This window comes from Callospermophilus lateralis, chromosome 8 (assembly GCF_048772815.1).
Source record: "Callospermophilus lateralis isolate mCalLat2 chromosome 8, mCalLat2.hap1, whole genome shotgun sequence".
NCBI classification, from domain to species: Eukaryota; Metazoa; Chordata; class Mammalia; order Rodentia; family Sciuridae; genus Callospermophilus; species Callospermophilus lateralis.
In genome coordinates, this window is record NC_135312.1 from 53,608,786 (window position 1) to 53,632,904 (window position 24,119).

At 37.7% G+C, this 24,119-nt stretch overlaps 1 protein-coding gene across 2 annotated transcripts; it reads right to left on the bottom strand.

Annotated features, from left to right (window-relative positions):
- Nucleotides 1-6,502: 6,502 nt before the first annotated feature.
- On the bottom strand, nt 6,503-23,130 carry Grsf1 (G-rich RNA sequence binding factor 1). 2 transcript variants are annotated; one of them, XM_076865267.2, is made up of 10 exons: nt 22,657-23,130; nt 20,363-20,519; nt 18,901-19,056; nt 18,248-18,391; nt 17,312-17,447; nt 13,212-13,396; nt 12,332-12,453; nt 9,894-10,029; nt 9,201-9,276; nt 6,503-7,462 (listed from the first exon to the last, which is right to left on the bottom strand). In XM_076865267.2, the coding sequence occupies exons 1-9, from the start codon at nt 23,008-23,010 to the stop codon at nt 9,227-9,229; spliced, it is 1,440 nt and encodes a 479-aa protein (XP_076721382.1). In that variant the 5' UTR covers nt 23,011-23,130; the 3' UTR covers nt 6,503-7,462; nt 9,201-9,226. The 2 variants fall into 2 exon arrangements, with proteins under 2 accessions (XP_076721382.1, XP_076721383.1); XM_076865268.2 differs by lacking the exon at nt 22,657-23,130 and adding an exon at nt 22,370-22,505.
- Between the last annotated feature and the right edge of the window lie 989 nt (nt 23,131-24,119).

Here is a 24,119-nt window from a genome sequence, read left to right on the forward strand (position 1 = left end):
CAGATTAAAAGGCTACACAAGTCTCCAGGAAGCATTAATGCCTTACCTTTGAGGATACCGCTTTCTAACACAAAAGTATCATTCATATTCAATGATAAGGTTAATCACAAATAAGACATTCTTATAGGTAAGAGCAGGTTAAAAACTACTATGATACATCACCTGTATTCCCTGACTTACTTTCTTAAGAAAATGAGGAATGAATGGAATTACAGGCAGCTGACCAGAAAGCCTACCAGAAATTATGAATATCTCAAGTCTCTTAACTCTAGATCTTTATTCCCAAATGTTTGCCATTTTCTGTCAAATGGTAGAAGAAAGCTTTATTTCAGTTAGAAACAGATGTTTTGGGATCAGAAGTCTTTGAACATACCTATTAACTTTACCTGTAGGCTTCAGAATAAGATTCTTACCCCCAACCACCACTACCCATCCAACAGTGCTAGGGATCCAACCCAGGATCTAACCTAGTGTATACTAGTAAGCACTTGGTTATCCTTGTGAATGTCATTGAGCCCATCCATATTCTAATCTACCTGGCTTAACACCTTTATGCCTTACCAACAGGCACCTTCAGAATCATTTCACTGAGATACCTAATTCTGACACACAACCAGAAATCATAAAAGGGGAGATTTATGAATCTATCCCAGACATGGTGGCATGTGCCTATAATCCAATCACTCAGGAGACTGAGACAGAAAGAAGAATCTCACATTCAAGGCCAGCCTGGGCAAATTAGTGAGATTCTGTCTCAAAATAAAAAAGGCTGGGGATGTAGTTCAATAATTGAGTGTGGAAGCCCTGGGTTGTATCCACAACACCAAAGAAAAGGAAAAAAAAAAAAAGAAAGTTTCAGGCATGTAAAAACAATTCCTGACACAATAAGAAATGAGAACACACTAAAAGCAAAAGGTATTTAAAGCTCACTACAGTAGTAATAAGGGACTCTTGAAATACCAAAAACCCAATTTTTGGGTTTTTGGGTTTCTTGAAACACCAAACCCAATTTTAAAAAGGGATCAATAAACATCAAACAAGCAACCAGCAAAATTCAGACTGTGGAAATTTACAGGTTAATCTTATTCAACAAATAAGAAAAAAATATATGGGGAAACGTACCAATTAAGAAAAATAAACAGGCATTCAAGTTCACTAAAGGCCCCAATAAGATTATGAAAAAGGGTTCATTATCAGTTTTAAGAGAAAGCGAATTAAAAACATATAATACAACATACAATGGCTAAACTTATAGACTAGCAACACCCAACAGTTAGAATGTACTTAGAATTCTGTGGGAATGTAAAATAGGAGGGCCACTATAAAAAAAGCTATTTAAGACCCTAATTTAAAATATATCACTCTTGCAACTCGAGATCTTCTACTCCTAGACATTTACCCCAAATAAATTAAAATGAAGGTGCACAAAAAGGCTTGTAGAAGATGTTCAAAGCAACTTTATTCATAACAGCCAAAACCTGGAACCAGCTCATCAACTGCTCACCTAACAGGTAAAGGTTCAACTGTGGCATATTCATATTCATACAATGGAATACTAATCAGCAATGAAAAGGATCAGAGAGGTGAAACACACAAAAGAATCGCAAATGCTGAAACTTACACAAGCATACACATCATATATAAGCATATGTACTATGAGATTCCAATTAATTTCTAAAATAAGCAAAACTAATCTGTGGTCAACAAAATCCTAACAATGGATACTTGCAAGGGAAGAGAACAAAGTACAGGAATGGTACAGGAACTGACCAGGTAAAAAATTTTCTCCAGCAACGCTAAGGTGGAGGATCAAAGCCAGCCTCAGCAACTTAGAAAGATTCTGTCTCTAAATAAAATATAAAAAAGGGCTGAGGATGTGGCTTAGTGGTTAAGCGCCTCTGGGTTCAATTCCCAGTACCAATCAATCAATCAATAAACAAAATTCTAATGTGATGGAAATGTTTCATAGCTTGCTAAGGGCTTGAGTTACACAATTGCACAAATACACAGAACACAGGATGAGAAAGGAGGATCTTGAGTTCAAAGCCAACCTCAGCAAAAGTGAAAGACTAATCAACTCAGTGAGACCTTGTCTCTAAATAAAATATCTACAAAATAGGGCTCAGGAGTCCAGTGCCCCTAAATTAAATCCCTACTATTAAAAAAAAAAAAATCAATGACATGTATACTGAAAAGTTTAAGTATAAATGTCTACAGTTTATTTTGACATGGATAAAGAAGATTGCTGGACATGGTGGCACATGCCTGTAATCCCAGTGACTCAGCAGGCTGAGGAAGGAGCAGCACAAGTTCAAGGGCAGCCTGAGCAATTTAGCAACAAGACCCTGTTTCTAAACAAAAAATGTAAAAGTCAGACAACAGAGTTGGTGGTGGAGCATCCCTGGGTTTAACCCCGGTACCACAAAAACAAAAAAGAAAAACTGAGGGATGAATATGTACATGATAAAGTATGGCAAAATGTCACTAGCAGAATCTAAGTGATGGGTAAAAGGTATGTTGATGATCCAAATTGTATGTATGTTTCAAATTTTTTGTAAAAGATTGCAAGGAAAAATATGCATACTCAACTGTAATGTGCATGTGGACTGTATGCATTCTGATTCAAAGAAATGACTGGGTGTGCGGGTGCATGCCTCTAATCCCAGCCACTCAAGAGGCTGAGGCAGGATTACAAATTGGAAGCCAGCCTCAGCAACTTTTTAGCAAGACCCTGTCTCAAAAAATAAAAAGGGCTGGAGATGTAGCTCAGCGTAAAGCACCCCTGGTTCAATCCTCAGTACCACCAAAGGAAAAAAAATGTTTTCAAAAATGATAACTGGCTTGGTCACAAGAAATTGTATTTTTATGAAATGAGTTGTTGTTTTTTACAGTGCATTCTGAAATATTTACAGGTGAAATAATGCTATCTAAGGTTTAAAAATTAATGAGGAGAAGGCTGGGGCTGTAGCTCAGTGGCAGAGCACTTGCCTAGCATGCATGCGGCACTGGGTTTGATCCTTAGCATCACATACAAAAATAAGCAAATAAAGGCATGCTGTCCACCTACAACTACAAAAAAAAAAAAAAAACCTACAAAGCCATTAATTTAAAAAAAAAATTAATGAGGTGGGGGAAAGCCATGTGCAGTGGCAAGCACCTTCAGAACTGGCATGTGGGAGGCAGAGGCAAGAGAATCACTCAGGCTCATAAGTCTGGAATCATCACTCAGGCTCATAAGTCTGGAATCATCACTCAGGCTCATAAGTCTGAAATCAATTTGGGCAACAATGTGAGACTTGTGGTACTGGGGATTGAACCCAGTGGCACTATAACACTGAGCTACATTCCCCCTACCCCTTTTTCCCCCCAATTTTGAAACAGGGTCTCACTAAATTGCCTTGCCTTGAACTTTCAATTCTCCTTCCTCAACCCCCAGAGAATAGGTGGGATTAAAGGGAATGCACCACCATGCTCCACAAGACTGCATCTCTTAAAGAGACCCTGGGTTCAATCCCCACTACCACAAAAAAGAATAAGTGGATGGGGATGAAACCAGGCTACCCATAAACTGATAATCACTGGTGATTTAAATGGGAAGGTGATTATGCTATTCTATTTTTGTATGTTTGAAATTTTCCATAATAAAGTTTTTTTTTTAATTGGAAGAAGATATAAAGATAGTTCACACTGCACAATCATTAACAAAGAACAAAGCTGGGCACAGTGGCTTACACCTGTAATCCCAGCAGCTCGGGAGGATGAGACAGGAGGATCACAAGTTTAAAGCCAGCCTCAGCAATGGCTAGGCACCTCAGTGAGACCCTGTCTCTAAATAAAATACAAAATAGGGCTGGCTGAGTGGCTGAGTGTCTGAGTTCAATCAACAGAACCCAAAAAAAAAAAAAAAAAATGAGTGACGATTTTGTATACTAATATAAAACAACCTTTAAATTGTTCAATTGGGGGGAAAATGCAGACCAGCAATGTCTAATAATTGCTTAAATATATATACAGTATAAGTTTACATTAAAAATTGATGATAGGGTTGCCTGAGAAGGGGAAGTAGCTAAAGTAAATAGAATGGGAGGAAGGCTGTTCACTGCATACCTTCTCCATCTCTTCATTTTCTTCAAAAAATATAAAGAATTTTTAAATTAGCCCCGTTCTTCATTTTCATATCATCAAAGTTTAAGACAGACTGAATATTCCTTTATCCCTTTTATGAAACTCAATAAGAAAACTTACCAAAAAACAGGGCAGAAGATCTAAACAGACACTTCACCAAAGATGAAAAAAAGGCAACTAAGTGTATGAAAAGATGTTTATTATTGCATTATGGAAATAACTTCTTTATGGAAATGGAAATCAAAACAATGAGGATTGGGGCTATGGCTCAGTGGTAGAGCACTCACCCAGCACACACAAAGCACTGGGTTCAATCCTTAGCACCACATTAAAAAAATAAATAAGTAAAGGTATTGTTGTCCACCTACAGCTTAAAAAAAAACACATTTAAAAAAAAAAATGAGATAACACTACACCCCTACTAGAATAGCTTAAATCCAAAACACTGAACTCCACCAAATGCTGGTAAGGATGGGGAGCTACACAAACTCTTGATGGGAATGAAAAATGGGATAGCCACTTTGGAAGACAGTTTAGCAGTTTCTTACCAAACTAAAATTAATCTCTACCTAAGGAACTGAAAACATGTCTACTAACAAAAAACGATAAATGAAAGTCTACAGCAGCTTTATTCCCTTCCTAAAAATTTCAGAGATTATTTTCTAATCTGTTAAACTCAGGAATAGGAACATATTTCTACTACTTGTGAAGTCTTGTTTTATCAAAGCCTCTATTACTTCAACCTCCTTCTACTCTACAGCTGAGGTACACCACTCTACTTTGGTCCTACCAATTGAACAAGAATTCTTTCACATAATGTATGGGAACTCTTCAGGACTATGGAGTGTTTTAAATAATAAGGTGAAGAGGATGTAACAGAAGAAAAAAAAAATCTCCAAATAAAAACCTAATAACCTACTAGGGATTGTTTAGAAATGCTAACAGAGCATGTTGGCTAATAAGTGGGATCTTTACATACCATGTCACCTACAGGGAAGTGGTTTTTTTATGCTTCTCCACAGTACAGTAGTGAAAAGGACATAGAATCTTCTGACCATACCTAACTTGGCTGCCAATGTCAGTGAATACATTACATTAGATCACAATCTTCAGGAATGTTCTCCTTTGTGTTTACATAATCTCTATCAGAGTTTTTCTCCCTTGCACTACCTTAAGAAAAAGCTAAACCAAAGCAGGATATGGGGACTCTGACCACAGACTCCTACCCCACCATTTTTGACAGTTTAACAACAAAGATTATAAAGACATAAGGAAATCACACAGAAGATAGAAATTCACTCATTGCTTCCTTCAAAAGCAAATAATAACGCACAGCCAAGTTTGAGCAAAAAATTTTGAGAGACAAAAATGTCCTGTGAATGAATAAGACTTTTATTCTGTTATGTGGATCTCTTCCTCTCCTAATAACTACATTTGCCTTATCAATCAATCACACACTCACTAGCCTAAATTATGAACAAAAACTAATAAGTACAATAAATGAACCTGTTTTGTACTGAGAACTCAGTCTTTAGTGAAGCAAGAAGGCATATTCCTTCAAGTTTACCCATCACACAGTATTTTAATGCTCTTGCTCTCATTCTTTTCCCAAAAAAGTGCAAATGAAACTCATTAGCTGAAGACAAAGTACAAATGAATGAATTCCTCACTACACCCAATCCCAATAGACTCTACAGGTATTTTCTAAAGAAAATTAGATACCAATTATGAATGGGACTGTTCAGACCCTGAACAAATGACATAGTAGGGACACCAGTTCTCACAACTTGGCACATTCAACCACATATGAAAACATTTCCATCTGAGTAGTACATCTGTTAGATTAAGTCATGTACTTACAGGAGAATTTTTTTAAATACAACTGAAAATTAATCATTTCTTCTTACATTAATATACCAGGAATTGCTGTAATAAAATATATAAGCAACTGACTCACATACTCCAATAATAAATACTCTTAGGTAATCTTCAGCCTAAAGCGAGCCTCCATTTATTGACTGCTTACAGTACAGTGATTTTTGTATCTTAGCTGGTAATCAAAGATGGTTATATATTGAGAGAAAACATCATCTCTCTTCCAGATATCACCTCTCTGAAATCTGGGAAAATTCAATTTTAAGAACTATAACTGCGTCTCCTGGTGGCAGCTGTCACCCTGAGAACAGGAACAAGGCAAAGAAAGTATACAGAACTTTTGATTCTCCTACACAGGTGCACATAAAGTTAGTTTATTAATGACTACATTTTGAAGCCAGCCATTTTGTCCAATATTTTAATAATAAGCTGTTTAATATTAAAGCAGAAAGTACTGCCACAATGTGGCAGATGTAGCTTTATCCATAAACCCTTCACACAATTATACATTAAATGCTATTTTTATTTAAAGCAAGGCACCCCTACTTGTTCTAAAATATGGGATGTGCTACTGCACTGAAAAGCAAATGAGGAGACAGATTTTTTTTTCCTGTCCAGAGCTGGTTTAAATCAAGTGAAGCCATTAATGTCCTTATAAGTCTGGACTATTGTGACATATCACTTTACAGTTTCAAGACTAACAAACACCCTTAAGGTTTACCCAAAACCCAAAACCCCAAAAAAAAAAAAGAGGGGGCAGGGATCAACTTTTAAGTTGAGACTAGACTTCCCCCTAAACAGACAGGCACCAATGTTAAATGCCTTTAACCACAAGGTTTAGAAAGGCAAAACATTTCTAAAGACATAAAACTGCCAACTTGTCATTTATACTCACTAACCTGTGGTATTTATTTATTTTAATCACTACCCCTATCTAAATAATCAAATATAGCTAAAATTAAAACTATCTGCCACACCATAGTGGTTTAAAGGTCTGAAACCTTTCCTTGCTTTGGTGAGTGTTTGGTTACAATAAAACATTATTTCATCCATAAGAAGCTTTACATCAGAGCTCTCAATTCATAGGCAAAATCAAAACTTTGAACAGATTATTTTTTAAATGAGAAAAAGATTTTTTAAAGATAGTACTGAATAAAAATATGTAGTCTTTACAATGGGTAACATATCCTCTATAAAAACAAACTGCTTAATTATATAAAATAAAGAATTAATCAGATTTTCTTAATCAGATCCTGAACAGTTTAAACAAAAATTTAAGATTTGTGGTTTATTTCATAATACCAAATTTAATCTTTCTCCTTCTCAATAGTTCACTATGAATTTTTCTTAGAAGCATTAACCCAAACCCAAAATCCATTCTCTAGCAGTTTCTGCCAATAAACAGGAACTTTATAGCCCATGTCCAAGAAAGATGTGCAAATGAAATGCTTCTTGCTTCATCCTGAAAATAAAACAAAAAAATGTTACACTTTTGTTTTGCTTTTTTTTTTTTTTTTGGCGGGGGGCAGTACTAGGAATTGAACTCAGGGGCACTTGACCACTAAGCCACACCCCTAACCCTATTTTGTATTTTATTTAGAGACAGGGTCTCACTGAGTTGCTTAGCACCTCACTTTTTGCTGAGACTGGATTTGAACTTGCAATCCTTCTATCTCAGCCTCCCAAACTGCTGGATTACAGGTGTGAGCCACTGCACCCAGCTGCACTTCTGTTTGAAATGTATAAAAAATATTACTTATGTTTACATACTATTTAAAAGTACAAGTTCAATTTTTTTTTTTCTTCCTGACTCAGTATAAGTTATCTGACAAAATTTAAGTCAGGAGCCAGGCATGTTGGTACACTATAATCCCAACATCTCAGGTGGTGCATACCTATAATCCCAACATCTCAGAAGATGGAGGCAGGAGGATCACAAATTCAAGGGCAGCCTTAGCAACTTAGAGAGACCCTATCTCAAAAATAAAAGGTACTAGGGATGTAGCTCAGTGATAAAGCACACCTAGTTTCAATCATCAGTACCATAAAAACAAAACAAAATTTAAAGTAAGGAAATTAAGGCATTAAGGTACCTAGCCTTGTATGAAGACAGATTTCTGGCACTGAGCACAAAATATATTTCATATAGAAATAAGGTAATAATTGGGACTGTGGAACTTTATATCCAAAAATAACCTACGACATCTATAGTAACAGAATGTGTTTTACTACATATGGGAAAATAATTGCAATACAATATATGAAAACAATTAATGGAGAAAAAAAGATATCACATTAGTCAAAGGACACTGAGATATATTTAGTAGCCAGGTGCAGTAGTACATACCTATAATCCCAGCTACTCAGGGAACTGGGAGTATCACCAAGTTCGAGGCCAGTCTTAGGGAGACTGTCTCAAAAAACATTTTAAGAGGGGCTGGGGATATAGCTCAGTGGTAGAATGCTTGCCTTGCATGCACAAGGCCCTGGGTTCAATCCCCAGCACCACAAGAAAAAAGTATGTAGCTTGGTGGTACAGCACCCCTGGGTTCAATCCCCAGTTCTGAGGGAGGGAAGAATATATATGTTTATTAAATATGTCATAGATAAGTTAACACTATGAAACTATGTTCTTCCTAAGACAAAAAATCATTTTCAAAAGAAAAAGGAAGTAATGACAAATTAACTGCATATGAATGACACACCCTGATTTCATATATAACACCTTTTATACATTGTAAAAATATCTCACAACTGAAGAAATCTGTTTACATTTTAGTGGGAAGAAAAGCTAATGCAAGGGAAACTTTCCATAAATTATAATTTACAGCTCCAAAAGATAGCTATACAATTTATGGAGGGGCACACAGCATGATAAATGTTGGGAATTATGAAAAAAATTTTATGCATGGATAATGCCTGAAAGCACTATACAATCAAAATGAACTTTTATTCTTTATAGTGTTACTTTAACTATCACTAGAGCTTGATCTTTATTAAAAAGAGAATGGTTTCTACCATATTACAAATTAGTGAGTTAATGATTATTCATCTATTTGAAAATAATTTCCATAATTGGACCTCTTAAATTTACTTTACTTGGGCTGGGAATATAGCTCAACAGGGCACTAGCTCAGCAAATGCAAATGCAAGGCCCTGGGTTCAATCCATGCACGGCAGGAAAAAAAAAAAAAAATTACCTTACTATCTGGAGTCCCTGGAAGTCTTATTTTCCTTTTGGACATGAATTCAGGAACAGTTCAATATACCTATGCTCTGAAAACAATAGAAAAAGATTAGTTTTTAAAACCTGAAAAGGCAGAAAAAATACTGCAGCCATTTTTCTCATAGTTTAGATGATAACTCAAACATTTTTCTTTATTGAGGGAAATAAAAAAACGAGGGCTGGAGTTGTGGCTCAGTGGTAAAGTGCTTGCCTAGCAAGTAGGAGGCCCTGAATTTGATTCTCAACACCACATATAGAGAAATAAATAAAGGTCCATCAACAATAAAATATTTTTAAAAAACGAGGCTACAGAGGATGGCAAACACCTATGGTCTTAGCTACCAGGAGACTGAGGCAGGAAGATAACTTGAACCCCCTTAAATTTGAGACTAGCAAGACCCCATTGCCGCCCAAATTTAAAATAAAAACATTTAAAAAATCAAAAACAAGTAGGCAAAAGCAAAATTAAAACAAAACCCCAACTCTGGATAGAAATATAAGGAAACTGGCAGTCAACTAAATGTTTTTCTTATAATACAGTGTTTTATATTTTACCTTTAAGTAGAATTTTCCCTAGGAAAAATTGTAGACCAATCCCTAAATAAGGAAAGATATTTGTAAGCAAAGATAAGCACTGAATACAAGGAAAACCATGAGCAGTACTTACGAACATGGGACCTATCCTTGAGCATAGCTGCAACAGCATCCTCATGGGTATCGAAGTGCACATCAGCTTCTCCAGTAGCCTTTCCATTGGAACTGTATTCCATGGTGATTCTCACAGGCTTCAGGGGAGCAAAAAACTAAACGGAGGCAAACAAAAAGAATATAACTGAACTAGGACAAAGCTTTAGATGTCTGGTGGCTCTACTTTTTTTTTCTTGCAGCACTAGAGATCAAACCCAGGGCCTCATGTGTGCCAGGCAAGCAATCTACCCCTGAGCCACATCCCCAGCCCAGGTAGTGGTGGCTCTGCTTTTGCTTTCAGTCATTGATTCATACACCTGACACAGTGGGTTTTTAGAAAATCCATTAAGCAATAAAATAGTTACAAATCTACCATCTCTTCCGGTCTGAGTTTTCTCAGACTCAAGATTACATTTCAAATATCTGTTATCAAAGAACCTCAAACTACAGATCCTTATACAAATGGTTCTCACACAATTTTTCATTTCTCCCACACACATCTGTTTCTAAAGAATATCTATCAAATTTACTTTATTCCTCAGTAATACATTTAATCAGATATGTAGCTATCAGTTTTCAGAAATACACAAACTGGGCTACCACACTAAATGATTATCATTCCAAACCAAAGCAATAACACGTTTCTTCCTTTTTTAAAAAAATATTTTTTAGTTGTAGATGAACACAATATCTTTATTTATTGTTATGTGGTGCTGAGGATCGAACCCAGGGCCTCACATACGCTAGGCAAGTGCTCTACCACTGAGCCACAACGCCAGCCCACAAAAACAAGTTTCAATGAAAACTTGCAAACTCCAATTGGGTAAAGATATAATTCCTAATACGCGCTTTTTTTTTTTTTTTTGTACTGAACCCAGGGGTCTTTTATCACTAAGTTACAACTTGAGTCCTTCATTTTTTGAGTCAAGTTCTAACTAATTGGCTTAGGATCTCGATAAACACTAAACGGCTGACACTGGCCTTGAACTTGTGCCTCAGACTTCCAAGTCACTAGGACTACAGGCATATGTTACCACACCCAGCTCTTAGTATGTTTTTTAATATAATGACAACTCTGAGGCTTCACTAGTAACCAAAGACTCTAGGTTTGGATCTATCTTTCATACATGTTCTCAAGTTCATAAAGCTGAGAGCTTTGTAGTTTTATGTTTTATTTCATATAGTATCTATTACTAAATTAAAAAATGTATTTTAAATTTACTTTCTCAAATATTGGGGAATCCCATTTCATGGATGGCTACATGGTATCTCATAAAAACTCAAGCCTAGATTTTTGTCTAGTACAGATGTGTCCTGAATTTATAATGGTTAGATGGTTCCAGTTATGATTTTTCAACTTCACAATTGTGCAAAAGCAATCCAAATTAAGTAGAAACCATACCCTGAATTTTTAACTTTTCCCTGGCTAGCAATATAAAGTAAGGTACTCTATTGAGATGCTCAGTAGTGGCAGCAAACATGTCCCAGTCAATCACAAGATCACAAAGATAAACCACCAATACCCTATAGTATACTGTGTTGCTATGATGTTTAGCCGGTTAGGTATATCAAATGTATTTTCAAATTATGATATTTTCAATTTATAATGGAATACTGAAATATCTGTATATAACTGCTCTGTAAAAACATAAACAAAAAACCCTCCGTAATCATATGCTTTAGTGTCATTTTCCCAAAGTGAAAAATAAGTAAGTTGAAGTCATTTATTCTAAAACCAAATTTTCCTACTTTATTAATAAATCTACACCATTTTGCTGTGCATTTATAAAATCCTCACCTGATTTTCACAAGTGTAATAAAAAGCCACCCCCACCCTTTTAAGTTGTGGATGAACCTTTACTTTGTTCTTATTTATATGCAGTGCTGAGAATCAAACCCAGTACCTCACACATGCTAGACAAGCACCTCTATCACGGAGCTGCAACCCCAGCCACACCCCACTCCCACTTTTTTAATATATTTTTTTTAGTTGGATACAATGCCTTTATTTATTTTTATGTGATGGTAAGGATCAAACCCAGGGCCTTGCATATGCTAAGCAAGTGCTCTACCACTGAGCCACAACACCAGCCCTGGCCCCGGCCCCCACCCTTTTTTTAAGAGAACCAATCCACCTACAATCCACAAGTTGGCCTCAAACTCCTGGATTCAAGCAATCCTCCTGCCTTATCCTTGAAGTAGTTGGGACTATAGACACAGACAATCATACCGAGATATCCTACACTTTTCAGCTACAAAAAATTAAACAAGCCTTTACAACAAAAGAGATGCTATCTCACTATCTAAAGATACTCCAGAAATACAGCATTTTCTTCTGCACCTTCCGCAAACTAATACAAGTTCAATTTTAGAACTCAGTTCAAACCTATTGAGAATGGATATCTTAGTGGCACACACATTTATAATGTCTTGGGCATTAGCTTGAAAAGGTAATCCTCTCATGTGGACAAAATGCAATGAAGGCGTAGTTCCAAAATCAACAGCTTCTGGAAGCTTTTCTGACATCTCCTTAGGCAATTCTGAAGGAGAAACAAAAAACACCATCAAGGACATAAAGCACCAAGAGCTATTAACAGATTATAATTAGATATGACCTTTATATCAAAATCTTCAAATCATCTTGAACCAGTAAGGAAGGGCTTTAAAAGCCAAAATAATCTGAATTTCTGCTATTTAACAAATATCACCTGAATACCCATAAGTATCTAATACTTGAATCCATTACTAAATTAAGAACTTAATTTTCTGTTACAACAGAACGAAGGTAAACCGGTCATGAACTAAACAATAAAGGAAGAGAAACTTTCTGGGTTCCAGGAGGAAAGGAAAGGAAGATAGAAAAATATAGTGACAGGATAACTGCAAAGCGCCAACTGGAAAATACTTAACAAATTTCAAAGACTCCAATGTTGCTTCGAGGTTAGGAATCAAAGAAATTATTAAATCCTGAGGCAAACAAAAATCCTTACTTAATATCCCTGCTCTGTACAACTATCTTTCCCTATCTTAATTTAAATACTGACATTTTACTTCCTTTCATTACATTTTTAGTGTCCAGCTTTTAATAGACTACAAAATTATTAAGTTAAAAACATAACCAAATAATTAAGCCCTTCAGTATATATTCAAAGTACATACTACAGAGACATTAAATCTTTAACTCAATTTCCTTGTCCTGCAATCTCACAATACAATATGATTATTAAGAAAAATAGTTTAACAAAAACCAAAACATACAAGATAGACCAATGAGTCTCAAGAGGAGATAGGACCTTACCTATCTCCTTCTCACTTTCAAAACCTGTCATGGGTCGAATGTCCTCATTTACTTCATGTTCTTCAAAGACCATTTCTGGCTCAGTTATATACTTAGCAGTAGGAGAAGATGCCATTTTCTTTCCCTTATGAGAGCCAACATGGGTTCGAACTTCATTCCTTCTGCTTGGAAATATCTCTATATACCTAGGTCAAAACAAAAACGAATAGTCACAAATGATGCAAAATAACTGTACACTGAACCCATTTAAAATAGGTTTTAAGGGGTTGGGGTTGTGGCTCAGCAGTAGAGCCCTCGCCTAGCACGTGTGGGTCGCTGGGTTCCATCCTAAGCACCACATAAAAATAAAATAAATGTATTGTGTCCAACTACAACTAAAACATAATACTAAAAAAATAAATAAATAAAATAGGTTTTAAGATATTTCCAATAGCTTATAAAATACATGTATCCAAAAAAGAAAAGGAAAGGGAAAATTTAACAGTGACTGCAGATATTAACCCATGAAAACAATACTCTGAACAGAATAGATCAGTAATTTAATCATTTGCCTCAAAATTTTTGCCCCAAAATATATTTTCATATACATTTTAACAATATTTTTTACTGTTTTGCTTTGTAAGAATAACTATCCTCATTGTAATTGTGGGTACAGAAACTAAACTTTTTTTTTTGGAATGCAAAAGGTTTCGCAGATTTATGGATTTTTTTTAAAAAAAGAATCTTTATAAGGTTGCTGTGGCTTAGATGTTTTCCCCCCCAATTTCTTGGTTAGGAGCTTCGAAACTGGAGTGACAATACTGGGGGATGCTGTGAAACTTTAACAAGATGGTCTTTTAGTCATTTGGGGCACTGCTCTAAGAAGGGAATCCTGAAGTTAATTCTCAGAAAAGTCAGTTGTTATAAAAGCCTGAGCCTACCCCTAAAATCACTCTGACTTCTTGTTGTGAGATGTGATTTCTTCTTCCCACAGGTAAGCACTCATACCATTCACAGCAGAGGGAACCTTGCCAATGCACCATACTGTGTGGACTTTCAGCATCTAAAACTATGGGCTAAATAAACCTCTTATTGTTATAAAGTTAGCCTGCATCAGTATTTCATTACAGTAATGAAAAACAAACCAAAACAAAGGTTTTTTTGTTCTTCTTTCCATAGCTGCTTATCAACCTGTCGAAGCCCTGCAATTGAATTCTTTGAAAATTAGTCACATTTGTAAAAGATAGTCCCAGTGTAGCCAAGTGCAGTAGCACACACATATAATCCCAGCAACTCAGGGGGCTGAGGTAGGAGGATCACAAGTTCAAGGCCAGCTTCACAGACTAAGGGAAACCCCCAGCAATTTAGCAAGATTCTGTCTCAAAATAAAAAATTCCCTCTATAGTTCATCACTGGTAATAAAGCTCAGTGATAAAGTACCCAAGTTCAAACAAAAGAGTCACAGGATAAAAAAAGCTACCTTTTCTAGAATTTTCCTAGGAGGTAAATGAGAACTCAAGAATTCTGACTTGCCATTATAGTGATAGTGGGACTAAATTAAATCCAAGCTTTTTTTCCTCAACACTGTTACTCCAAACTAGCTTATTAAATATGAGCTGTAAAAATTATTTGTATTATTACCATTAAATAGGGAAGAGAGGTAGGAGGGAAAAGGAGAGAGAAGGGGAGTTGCACGGAAGATGGAAGGAGACCCTCATCATTATACAGAATACATGTATGATGTTGTGAGGAGAAAAAGAAAAAAAAAGTGTCACATTGGATTGGATAGAGAGACGTGATGGGAGGGGAGGGGAGGGGAAGGGGGGAGATAGGAAGGGCAGCAGAATAGAATAGACTTTATGATTGCTGTATGTATATAGGTGACTCTATGACCAGTGTGATTCTGCAGTCTGTACAATCAGAAAAATAAGAAATAATACTCCAATTAATTCAAATGTATAAATTGCTGGGAGCCATCAGCCAAGTAGGTATGACAATTTCCTTGCCAGCGTACCCCATGTTTCTTTAGTGGAAGGACTCATGGAAATAGGACATTTTGCAGCTACATTGCATGTAAGGTGACCTTGCTCAAGGACCAGGGCGGATCCGTGTTGAGGGTGTTCCCGGTTTAGCATAATATGAGATTAGGGTGTTCCCCGTTTAGAATAGGGCATATCCTGCTGCCTGAGTTCCTCTTGAGTTCTTAGGGTCAGACAGTATATTTGGGAGAAAGAATCCCAGTGGAGTGTGGATTTGGGCAGAGAACATGGATTTCCCCAGAACGTGTTTGTAGACGGCCGGTGTGAGATCGGGAATAAAGAATTGCTGTTTGAATCTACAAGCTATGTGGAGGCTCATGATTTGTGCCCAGCCAGAGACTGCGGCATAAATTGCCAAGATCATTGTAATGTCATGTGTAGCTAATTGAAAAAAAAAAAAAAGTGAACAGAGCCAAGTGCAGTGGTGCACTCCTGTAATCCTAGTGTGTTGGGAGGCTGAAGCAGGAGGATCATAAATCCAATGCCAGCTTCAGAAAGGGTGAGGTTCTAAGCAACTCAGTAAGACTCTTTATTTAAATAAAATAAGAAATAGGGCTTGGGATGTGACTCAAGGATTGAGTGAGTTAATAAGTTTTAGAATGACTTATTATCTAGTGACGAAAAAAAAACCCACTCACTATAGCCTGGATGCCAAGAGTCAGTCACAAGTTCCACAGAAATCATACGGAAAACAGCTGGTGTCTTATAGATAATGATTTAATTTTTCTTCATTGAAATTTAAAGTTGACTCTCTTGGTAGGCTGTATTGAATTATAGACATAAATGCCTATTATTTGTGCTAACTCATAGTACCCCATAAAAAACAAAAATCAGACATCATAATCCTGCCATTAGGCACAAGGCAAAAGGCAAATAAGTTCTCCTTTAATTGCTTATACTCTACAAGAGATTGTGACAGATTTAAAGACCTGGCACCCTCCAACTCTTTTTCACTTTTAGTATTAATACTAGAAACTTTATAATTTTACTTGTGCCTCATTTTTTGTGTGTGGGGGGAAGTAGGGAAATTGCATATGAGTTTAACTCTCAAGTTATTTTCTCATATGACCAGAAGAAAAATAAATAAATAAAAAAAATTTTTTTAAAAATTATTTGTATTTACAGACCTAAAACAATTAAATGAGGGACTAGGTGTGTAGCTCAGTGGTAGAGCACTTTGCCTAGCATAAATGAGGCCCTGGGTTTGATTCCCAGAACCTAAAGGGAAGGAAAAATAATAATTAAACAAAACATTTTTTTGAAACAGAGTCTTGCTATATTGCCCATGCTGGCCTCAAGCTCGAATCTTCCTGTTACAGCATCCCAAGTAGCTTGGATTACAGGTGTGTCACTGTGCCCAACTCAAGAACCACTTTTTTAAAAAGACCTATGAACCCATTCTATAAGTAGATTCTGAAATAGTCGGCTTTTGGAGTGGCACTATTTTAAAAAAAAAAAAAAAAAAAAGCTTTGAAGGAGCTAAATAAAAAGGCCAGAAAACAGCAAAACAGAGATTTAAAATTCAACAATTTCCTATGCCTCCAAAATTGAAGCTAAGCACAAATCACCTACATCATTACATGCATCCTGATGTGATATAAACAGGAGACACTGCCTGACCCAATTTCTTCAAAAGTCAACCGCATTTTTAAAAGGGAAAAAGAATAAAAAATAAAAATGGAATTTGCTCTATTTTAAGAGAATCAGAGTCATATTAAAAGCAAGGTATGGATTTGTCTGGATTCTGGCTCAAACAAAGGAACTACAAAAAGGTATTTGGGGTTTAACTGTGAAAAGATTGTGGGTTATTACTGGATAATAAATTATCACTAATTTTGTTAGATGTGCCAATATTGTGATTATGTAAGAAAATACCTTTTTAAAAAAACAAATACTGAAAATAAACAGATGAAATAAACATAACAAATGTCAATAATTTGTTAATCCAAGCAATGGATGTCTGGTGGCTCCTCATACTATTCTACATTTCTGTGTCTGGAAACTTTCAGTCATAGTAGAACACATTCATCAAAATGACTTGAAGTGTGATGCTGCTGCATCACTAGTATCTGTCTCACTCACCGGTTACCAATTTCTTCCCTGTGTTTCAACAAGGCTTGGTTGGCCATTTCTGGTTCTTCAAACTGCACATATGCTTCCCCTGTTTTTCTTCTCCCTCTATAGTCCATTACAAAAGTAATGTCCACTATATTCAGTCCTAGGATACAAAAAATTATTCCAAATTAGTGTTGCTACCAGGAGCTTTTTATAATCTTTAGAGTTAACAAATGCACTAATAAAACTTGTATGTGGTTTTGCCAATCCCAAAGCTGGATACATGCTTAATGGGTAGAAGTTATTATGCAGCCAGAAGTTATTAATAAATATGTACTTATATTTTCAGAATGTTGATGGTCCAACTAAACAATCTTTTTTCAATACTAGGAATTGAACCGAGTTGTACTCTACTACTGAGCTACATCCCAACCCACCCTGTTACTGAGCTACACCCCAACCCACCCTGCCTTTTTTTTTTTTTTTGAGACAGGATCTAGCTAAGTTGTCTAGGCTAACCTTAAATTTGAGATCCTCCTTCCTCAGCCTTCAGAATACCTGGGATTATAGGTGTGCAAGACCATGTTCAGGTCCAAGTAACCTATCGTAAACACACCATTCCCTCAATTTTTTTTTAACTTTTTTGTCATTAATTATATTTGAAGAGACAACAGAGATTTAGACTAACATTACTACTAATGGCACATATTTTATAGCTAAAAATTAGATAACACTTTGAAATCATATAAATGGTTATTGTATTATACAAATACGGCCACTATTTTGAGCACACATTTTCTTCTATTGTAAGACAAACCCTCATGAAATTCTGAAATGTGACATCCCCCAAAGATCTGCCTATTAGATCAAAACACATCTAAGATATAGAACAACAAGGCAAGGGGACGAGGTGTGTGGGGAGAAAAGAAATAAGGACCCAAACATGATATGACTACAAAGCACCTGCAAAGAAGTCCACAATATCTTTCTCATTGCAACTATAAGGAAGTCCTCTTAAACGAACTACACCATCATTCACCACAGGTGACGACTTGACCTGTAGGCTCTTCATTAAGGCATCCACATCTTCATTATTTATCTCATATACTACAAAGAAAAAGCACAAAATGGATGTAAAATTTACATAACAAAGGACACCACTTTTTTAACCTTTATTTATTTATTTTTATGTGGTGCTGAGGATCGAATCCAGGTCCTCACACGTTCTAGGTGAGTGCTCTACGGCTGAGCCATAACCCCAGCCCCAGAAGGACACTACATTTTAAAAAAGAAATCAAATACACTAACACTTGGTAGATTATCCAAGAATTAAAACACCAATGATTTTAATCTTTTTGTACTTCTCTCAAGAAAATAACATTTATTGAATATTTATTATGTGCCAATCATAACCTATTTAACTCTCACAACTTTAAGATAAACTTATTCAACACTTTCATTCTATAAAAAAATTCAGATGATCTCTCTAAGCTTCATTTTTACAAGTTGTAAAATAATGCATTCATAATATTTAACTACTTCACTATTGTTAATGAGTTTTGCAAAATTTAAAATCTAATGCAAGATCATAAAAAGCCAGAACCTGAAGAACATACCTTCCACATATCGCTGACCCATGTACATGCGGTGCTTTTCTAAGGCTTTCTGCACATCCTGCTCTGACTCCATTTCAATTAAGGCATCACCCCTTCGTTTCCCATCTCTATTTAAAAGGAAATGTATTCCATTCTCACTATTGCGGATTCTGCAGTCTAAAAGTATATGAATAAAGTCAATTAAAAACAGAAATCAAACATCAAGCTCAATTATACAAGTCATTAGAATGCAATTTTCCTACAACAAAGGAGGAACCAAAGTGCCTGTCACATTCTTTACACAAATCCCCATCACTGAAGTCATCCAAACACTAATGAGGTAGCGGTGTCTAAAATGTTCCAAGCAGAAAAGATAAGTAAACCTTGGCTCAGAAGCTTAAGATTTCCTGACCATTAAATGTCAAGTCAGGCTGGGTGCAACTCAAAATGCATTATGTCCATTCCAAAGTTTATATAACCGGTTTCAAATCACTTAAGGAATTAAAATAATAGGTTTAATTTCTATGAATAAAATATCTCCAATAAAAGAAATTCTGCTATGATATTTTAACTTTCCCCATTTTCCATTATAAGAAAGGCATCCCCATAGTGCATATTTCCTACAATGCAAGTTAAAGATGTAATTGGCAATTGGCTTTATAAAATGCGTGACTCACACAATATTATGAACATTAATACATTAAGTCACATCTTTTTTTTTTTTTAAGATTTTTTAGTTGTTGATGTACCTTTAGTTTTTATTTATTTATATGTGGTGCTGAAGATCGAACCTAGTGCCTCTCATGCTAGGCAAGTGTCACTGAGCGACAACCCCAGCCCTTCAGTTACATCCTTTTACCACATTTGAAAGTGACATCTACTAAAAGCCCTTTTTTAAAAAATTTTCTTTTTTTAGTTGTAGATGTACACAATACCTTTGTTTTATTTTTATTTTTGTTTTTTATGTGGTGCTGAGGATCGAACCCAGTGTTGCACACATACCAGGCAAGTACTCTACCACTGAGCCACAACCCCAGCCCCCTAAACGAACTCTTGAAAGGAAAATTAAAAACTACAGTCAGATATAGAAACTAAAAAACTAAGGACTAGTAAACCTTGAAATATGTTATTAAAGGAACTTTATGCAAGTAATCTTGCATTTAAGTTCATTTACTACATAAACAGCTACTTTCAATCCCACATTTCCACTAATAGGTTTGGCTTTTTGTTATGTACATAGTAAAGCTTAAAAGAAAACTTGCTTTATATCATGTCATTTTAATATTATTTTTGTCGCAGTCAATCATTAAATATGATACATACCACAAACAGTATCATGATGTCACTTGGTATTGAGTGTAAAACCAGCCAGAACAATTTCCAATCATCAAAGACACTGTCTCCACCATAGCTATACTTGGGATTCTGTAGATCAACCCTTTAGTCAGACAAAATTACATATTTAAAATACAATAAGATTTACCTGAGAAAAAGTTAAGCACATCTTCCACAGTACATGACCAAGGCAATCCTTGAGCTCGAATGAGATAAACATCATCTACCTCCTCTCCTAACTTGGATGGGGCCAATTCATACTCAGGGAGTGGTGGAAGGTCCTCCAGGTAGGTAGTTTTGGACTCCTTTCAAGAAAAATGAAGAAAAGACAACCAACTTAATGCTTATTTCTTCAAACAGATGCTCTAGATATTAAGATTATTTCAGAGGTCAGAAGTAAACTTCACAAATCTAACTTTCCTGTTTTGGCTTAAAATTGAACATCCTAAAGCAATAAGCAAATATATCCTAGTCATTTAGCAGTGCAAATTTTCTTCAGGACTTATTTTTAAATTCATCAACCCCAAATTATAACTAATAATAATGTTTTAGTTAGGATAGTACAAGAAGGATTTCTTCAGTATGACAAAAATATTTTAGAGTCCCTTACACAGAATGCACCACATTAGACCCTCATTTCAAAATAAAGACACATACAGAAGACAAGATGCTTCAAGTGCTATAATTAAAATACAAAATACTATAGAAATTAAAAATAAAGCCCTAACAGAAAAAGAATCAGGAATTGATCAAAGATGGACCTTACAGGAAATATAAAAGTTTGAGAAATATAAAAGTATTCCAGTTTGAGGTGAGGGGAAACAGCAGTCCAAACAAAGGTGCATTTGAAAAATAGCAATTAATCCCATTTGTCTTGCAGGGTAAAAACAGAGCCAAAGAAGATGAGCTGGCAAAAGGAACTTGGGTACTATACAGCAGAAGGCCTTCAGTGTTGGGCTCAACCTGTGTCCTTCACTTGGGTTAGCAAAGGGAAGTTAATAAAAAGACACTGAGAAGTGGGTAAAACAACAAGACAGCAGGAGGCCTTGGAAAGATTAATCTGTTGGACCAATTGAATAAGGGAAAGATCTTAAAAGGCAACAGCAGAAGTGTGAGGTAACAGGAGCCTGAGAAATACCTAAAGTAGACTATAACACTGAGTCCAAACTGGAATGTAGAAAGAATCCAACAAAGCACTACAGCCATAAATTGAGAACGTAAATAAGGCTTTAAGATTTGCAATCTACTAAGCTAAGGACAGATATCTGTGTTCCAGTCATGTTTTCATGAACACTTAAAGTCCAATTTTAAGGTGTCAATGATAAGTGTAAGCAAAATGTCTAACACACAACAGATTTTACAAGAAACCAACTCACAAAACGATTTTTTTAAGACAACTTTTTTCTCTTTTCCCAGAATTCCATAAGCATCATAAGATTTTACAGAAAAAAAGCAGGATAAAGTATTGGGCCAGTATTCAAATCAATTAGCTCAGCCATGAGCAGACTGCAGCCTCCCAAATTCCATAAATTCAAGGAGAAGCACAAACTGAATTATGATAAATATGACCCAAAGCATTAGCGCGGTAGGTAGTGAAAAAGTGAGCTGGCACTTCTCAGATGCCACGTAATAAGCAGAAGAAAAAGCTCCATATACAATGCATAGAATAACTGCAATCTGGGTTCTTCAAATACACACTTTAAAAGATAAGAATGGAAAAAAGTAAAGGAAAATATTCCCAAAGGGGGCCCCAAATCGTAGCCCACTAGACGCTCCTACCCCACTCATCCCCTCCCCCAATATCCAAGTGTTCTCCCAGTGGACCGCGATCGACAGTCCTAAAGGACCTTCTGTCAAAGGAACTGGAGTTGCAGAGGTGACCTTCAGTTAAATTGGGGCAGCCCGCCTTTCGCCGGGGAAACGAGAGAGGGGCGCGCTGGAGATACGGCTCCTTCCCAAGCCAGCTCACGCAGCTGTGTGGCGAACCTTAGTATCGGTGGCTACCGTGAGGCGCCGAGGGCCGCCCGGGCCTAGTGCTCTGGCTGCACCGAAACTCCCAACCCTCCGCGGGGTCCGGCCTCCCAACTTCACGACCAGCGGGCGGAGAGCTAGAGGGATGCGGGATTGGGGGCATCAGCAGCCTCACAAAACCTACCATGGGCCCGGCGGGAAACAAGGCCTCAACATTCACCCCAGCCACACTTACACTGCCCAACCGACCAGAGACTCGAGGGGAGAACAAAACAAGGAGAAAACCCAAGGCCTGGGAGAGCGTCCCTTGTTCCCGTGCCCAATAGGAGGACGGAGCGGGAGGGGGGCGGGTGTGCGGCGCCTGCCGCGGATACCCGGGCGCGCACGCGAGGCGCACGCGAAGGGGCGCGGGGACGCGTGCGCGCGTCCGGAGAGGGGTCCAGTGCGCAGCCCCTCGTAGCGTCCACGTACCTGGCTGTAGCTCCGCGCGGAGCCCGCGGCGGCCGCCAGCGACTGCGGTAGCAGAGGAGCGCGCAGAGCCGGGTAGGAGGCGGCGGCCGCGGCCGCCGCTGAGGTGGCCGCAGGTGGAGGGCCCGCCAGCCTCCCAGCGGGCGCAGGCCCGATCTGGAGGCCCCGCGTCTGAGAGGCGGCGGCCGCAGCGGCCCCGAGTAACAGCAGCAGGCGGCGGCGGCCCGAAACGCCCGAGGGGAAGGAGCCAGCGGCGGAATAAAAGGGCAAACAGGCGGCGCCGGTGCGCCGGCAGCTGCTGCAGTTACAGCCGCAGCCCCGGAGCAGTGCCCCGAGTACCCAGCGCGTTCCGGCCATGGACTCCGGAGGTGGCGCGGGGCCTGGAGGCAGCTGCCGCTGCAGCGCGAGCGGAGGGGAAGTGGAATCCAGGGCCGGGGAGGGGGCGCCGGGCACATGCGCCGCGGGCGCCAGGGGCAGTGGTGAGTCGGCAAGAGGCGGAGGAGAACGCGCCGCTCCGCCCGGTCTCCGCCCTGAGGGCGGGGCAGCCCGCGGGTCGGGAGGGGCAGCGGGACGCGGGAAGACCGCCCAAAGAGAACCCTGCGAGGGCCTTCCAACTCTGGATTGGTCCCTGACCTGAAGCGCAGGTCTGCTGCCGCTTCACACTGTACCTCCGAAACGTGTGATGTAAGGAGCGAAAAAACTATTTCTGGAAAGAATTGTGATTCTTGATTATAAAAAGATTCTGGGGTAGTATCAGAGGTTTGGTAACGCCACATGAGATGTTCAGGAAGCCAACTTTCTTTGTATTAAAAATCAAATATTTATGCTGAGAATGTATATTACAAAGATGAAGCCTCCCCTAATGAGACAGTGTAGTCACAGGGGACTTGAAGAGATTTGCAAATAAAAAATAATGATCGGTTGTGTAGTTTTCCTATGTACTATATTTGTCAAGGCTATAAGGATAAATGGGATTCCTAGAGTTAAAAATAGAACAAAGCTAATATCTTAAAAAAACTTTAAAACATAAATGAAGATATGGCTAAGTGGTAAAGCGTTTGCCTAGCATACAGGAAGCCTGAGGTTCAATCCCCAGTACCATGGGGGGGGGGGCGGTATTATTATGGAAAATCTCAAACATAGAAGAATACAGTGAACTTCCAGCTGTAGCTCAGTAGCAGAGCAATGGCTAGCCTGTGTGCGGCACTAAATTTGATCCTTAGCACCACGTATAAACAGACAAAATAAAGGTATGCTGTTCATCTACAACTACAAGAAATTATTTTTAAAAAGAAATTATCAACATTTTTAGATGCTTCATCCATCCCTGCTGCCACACCAAGTTTTATTTTGTTTTAAAACAGGGTCTGCCTAAATTACCCAGGCTTACCTGTATCCTCCTGCCTGAGCCTCCCAAGTAGCTGGAATTATAGGCATTTGTCATAGCTCCCAGCCAAATTTATATA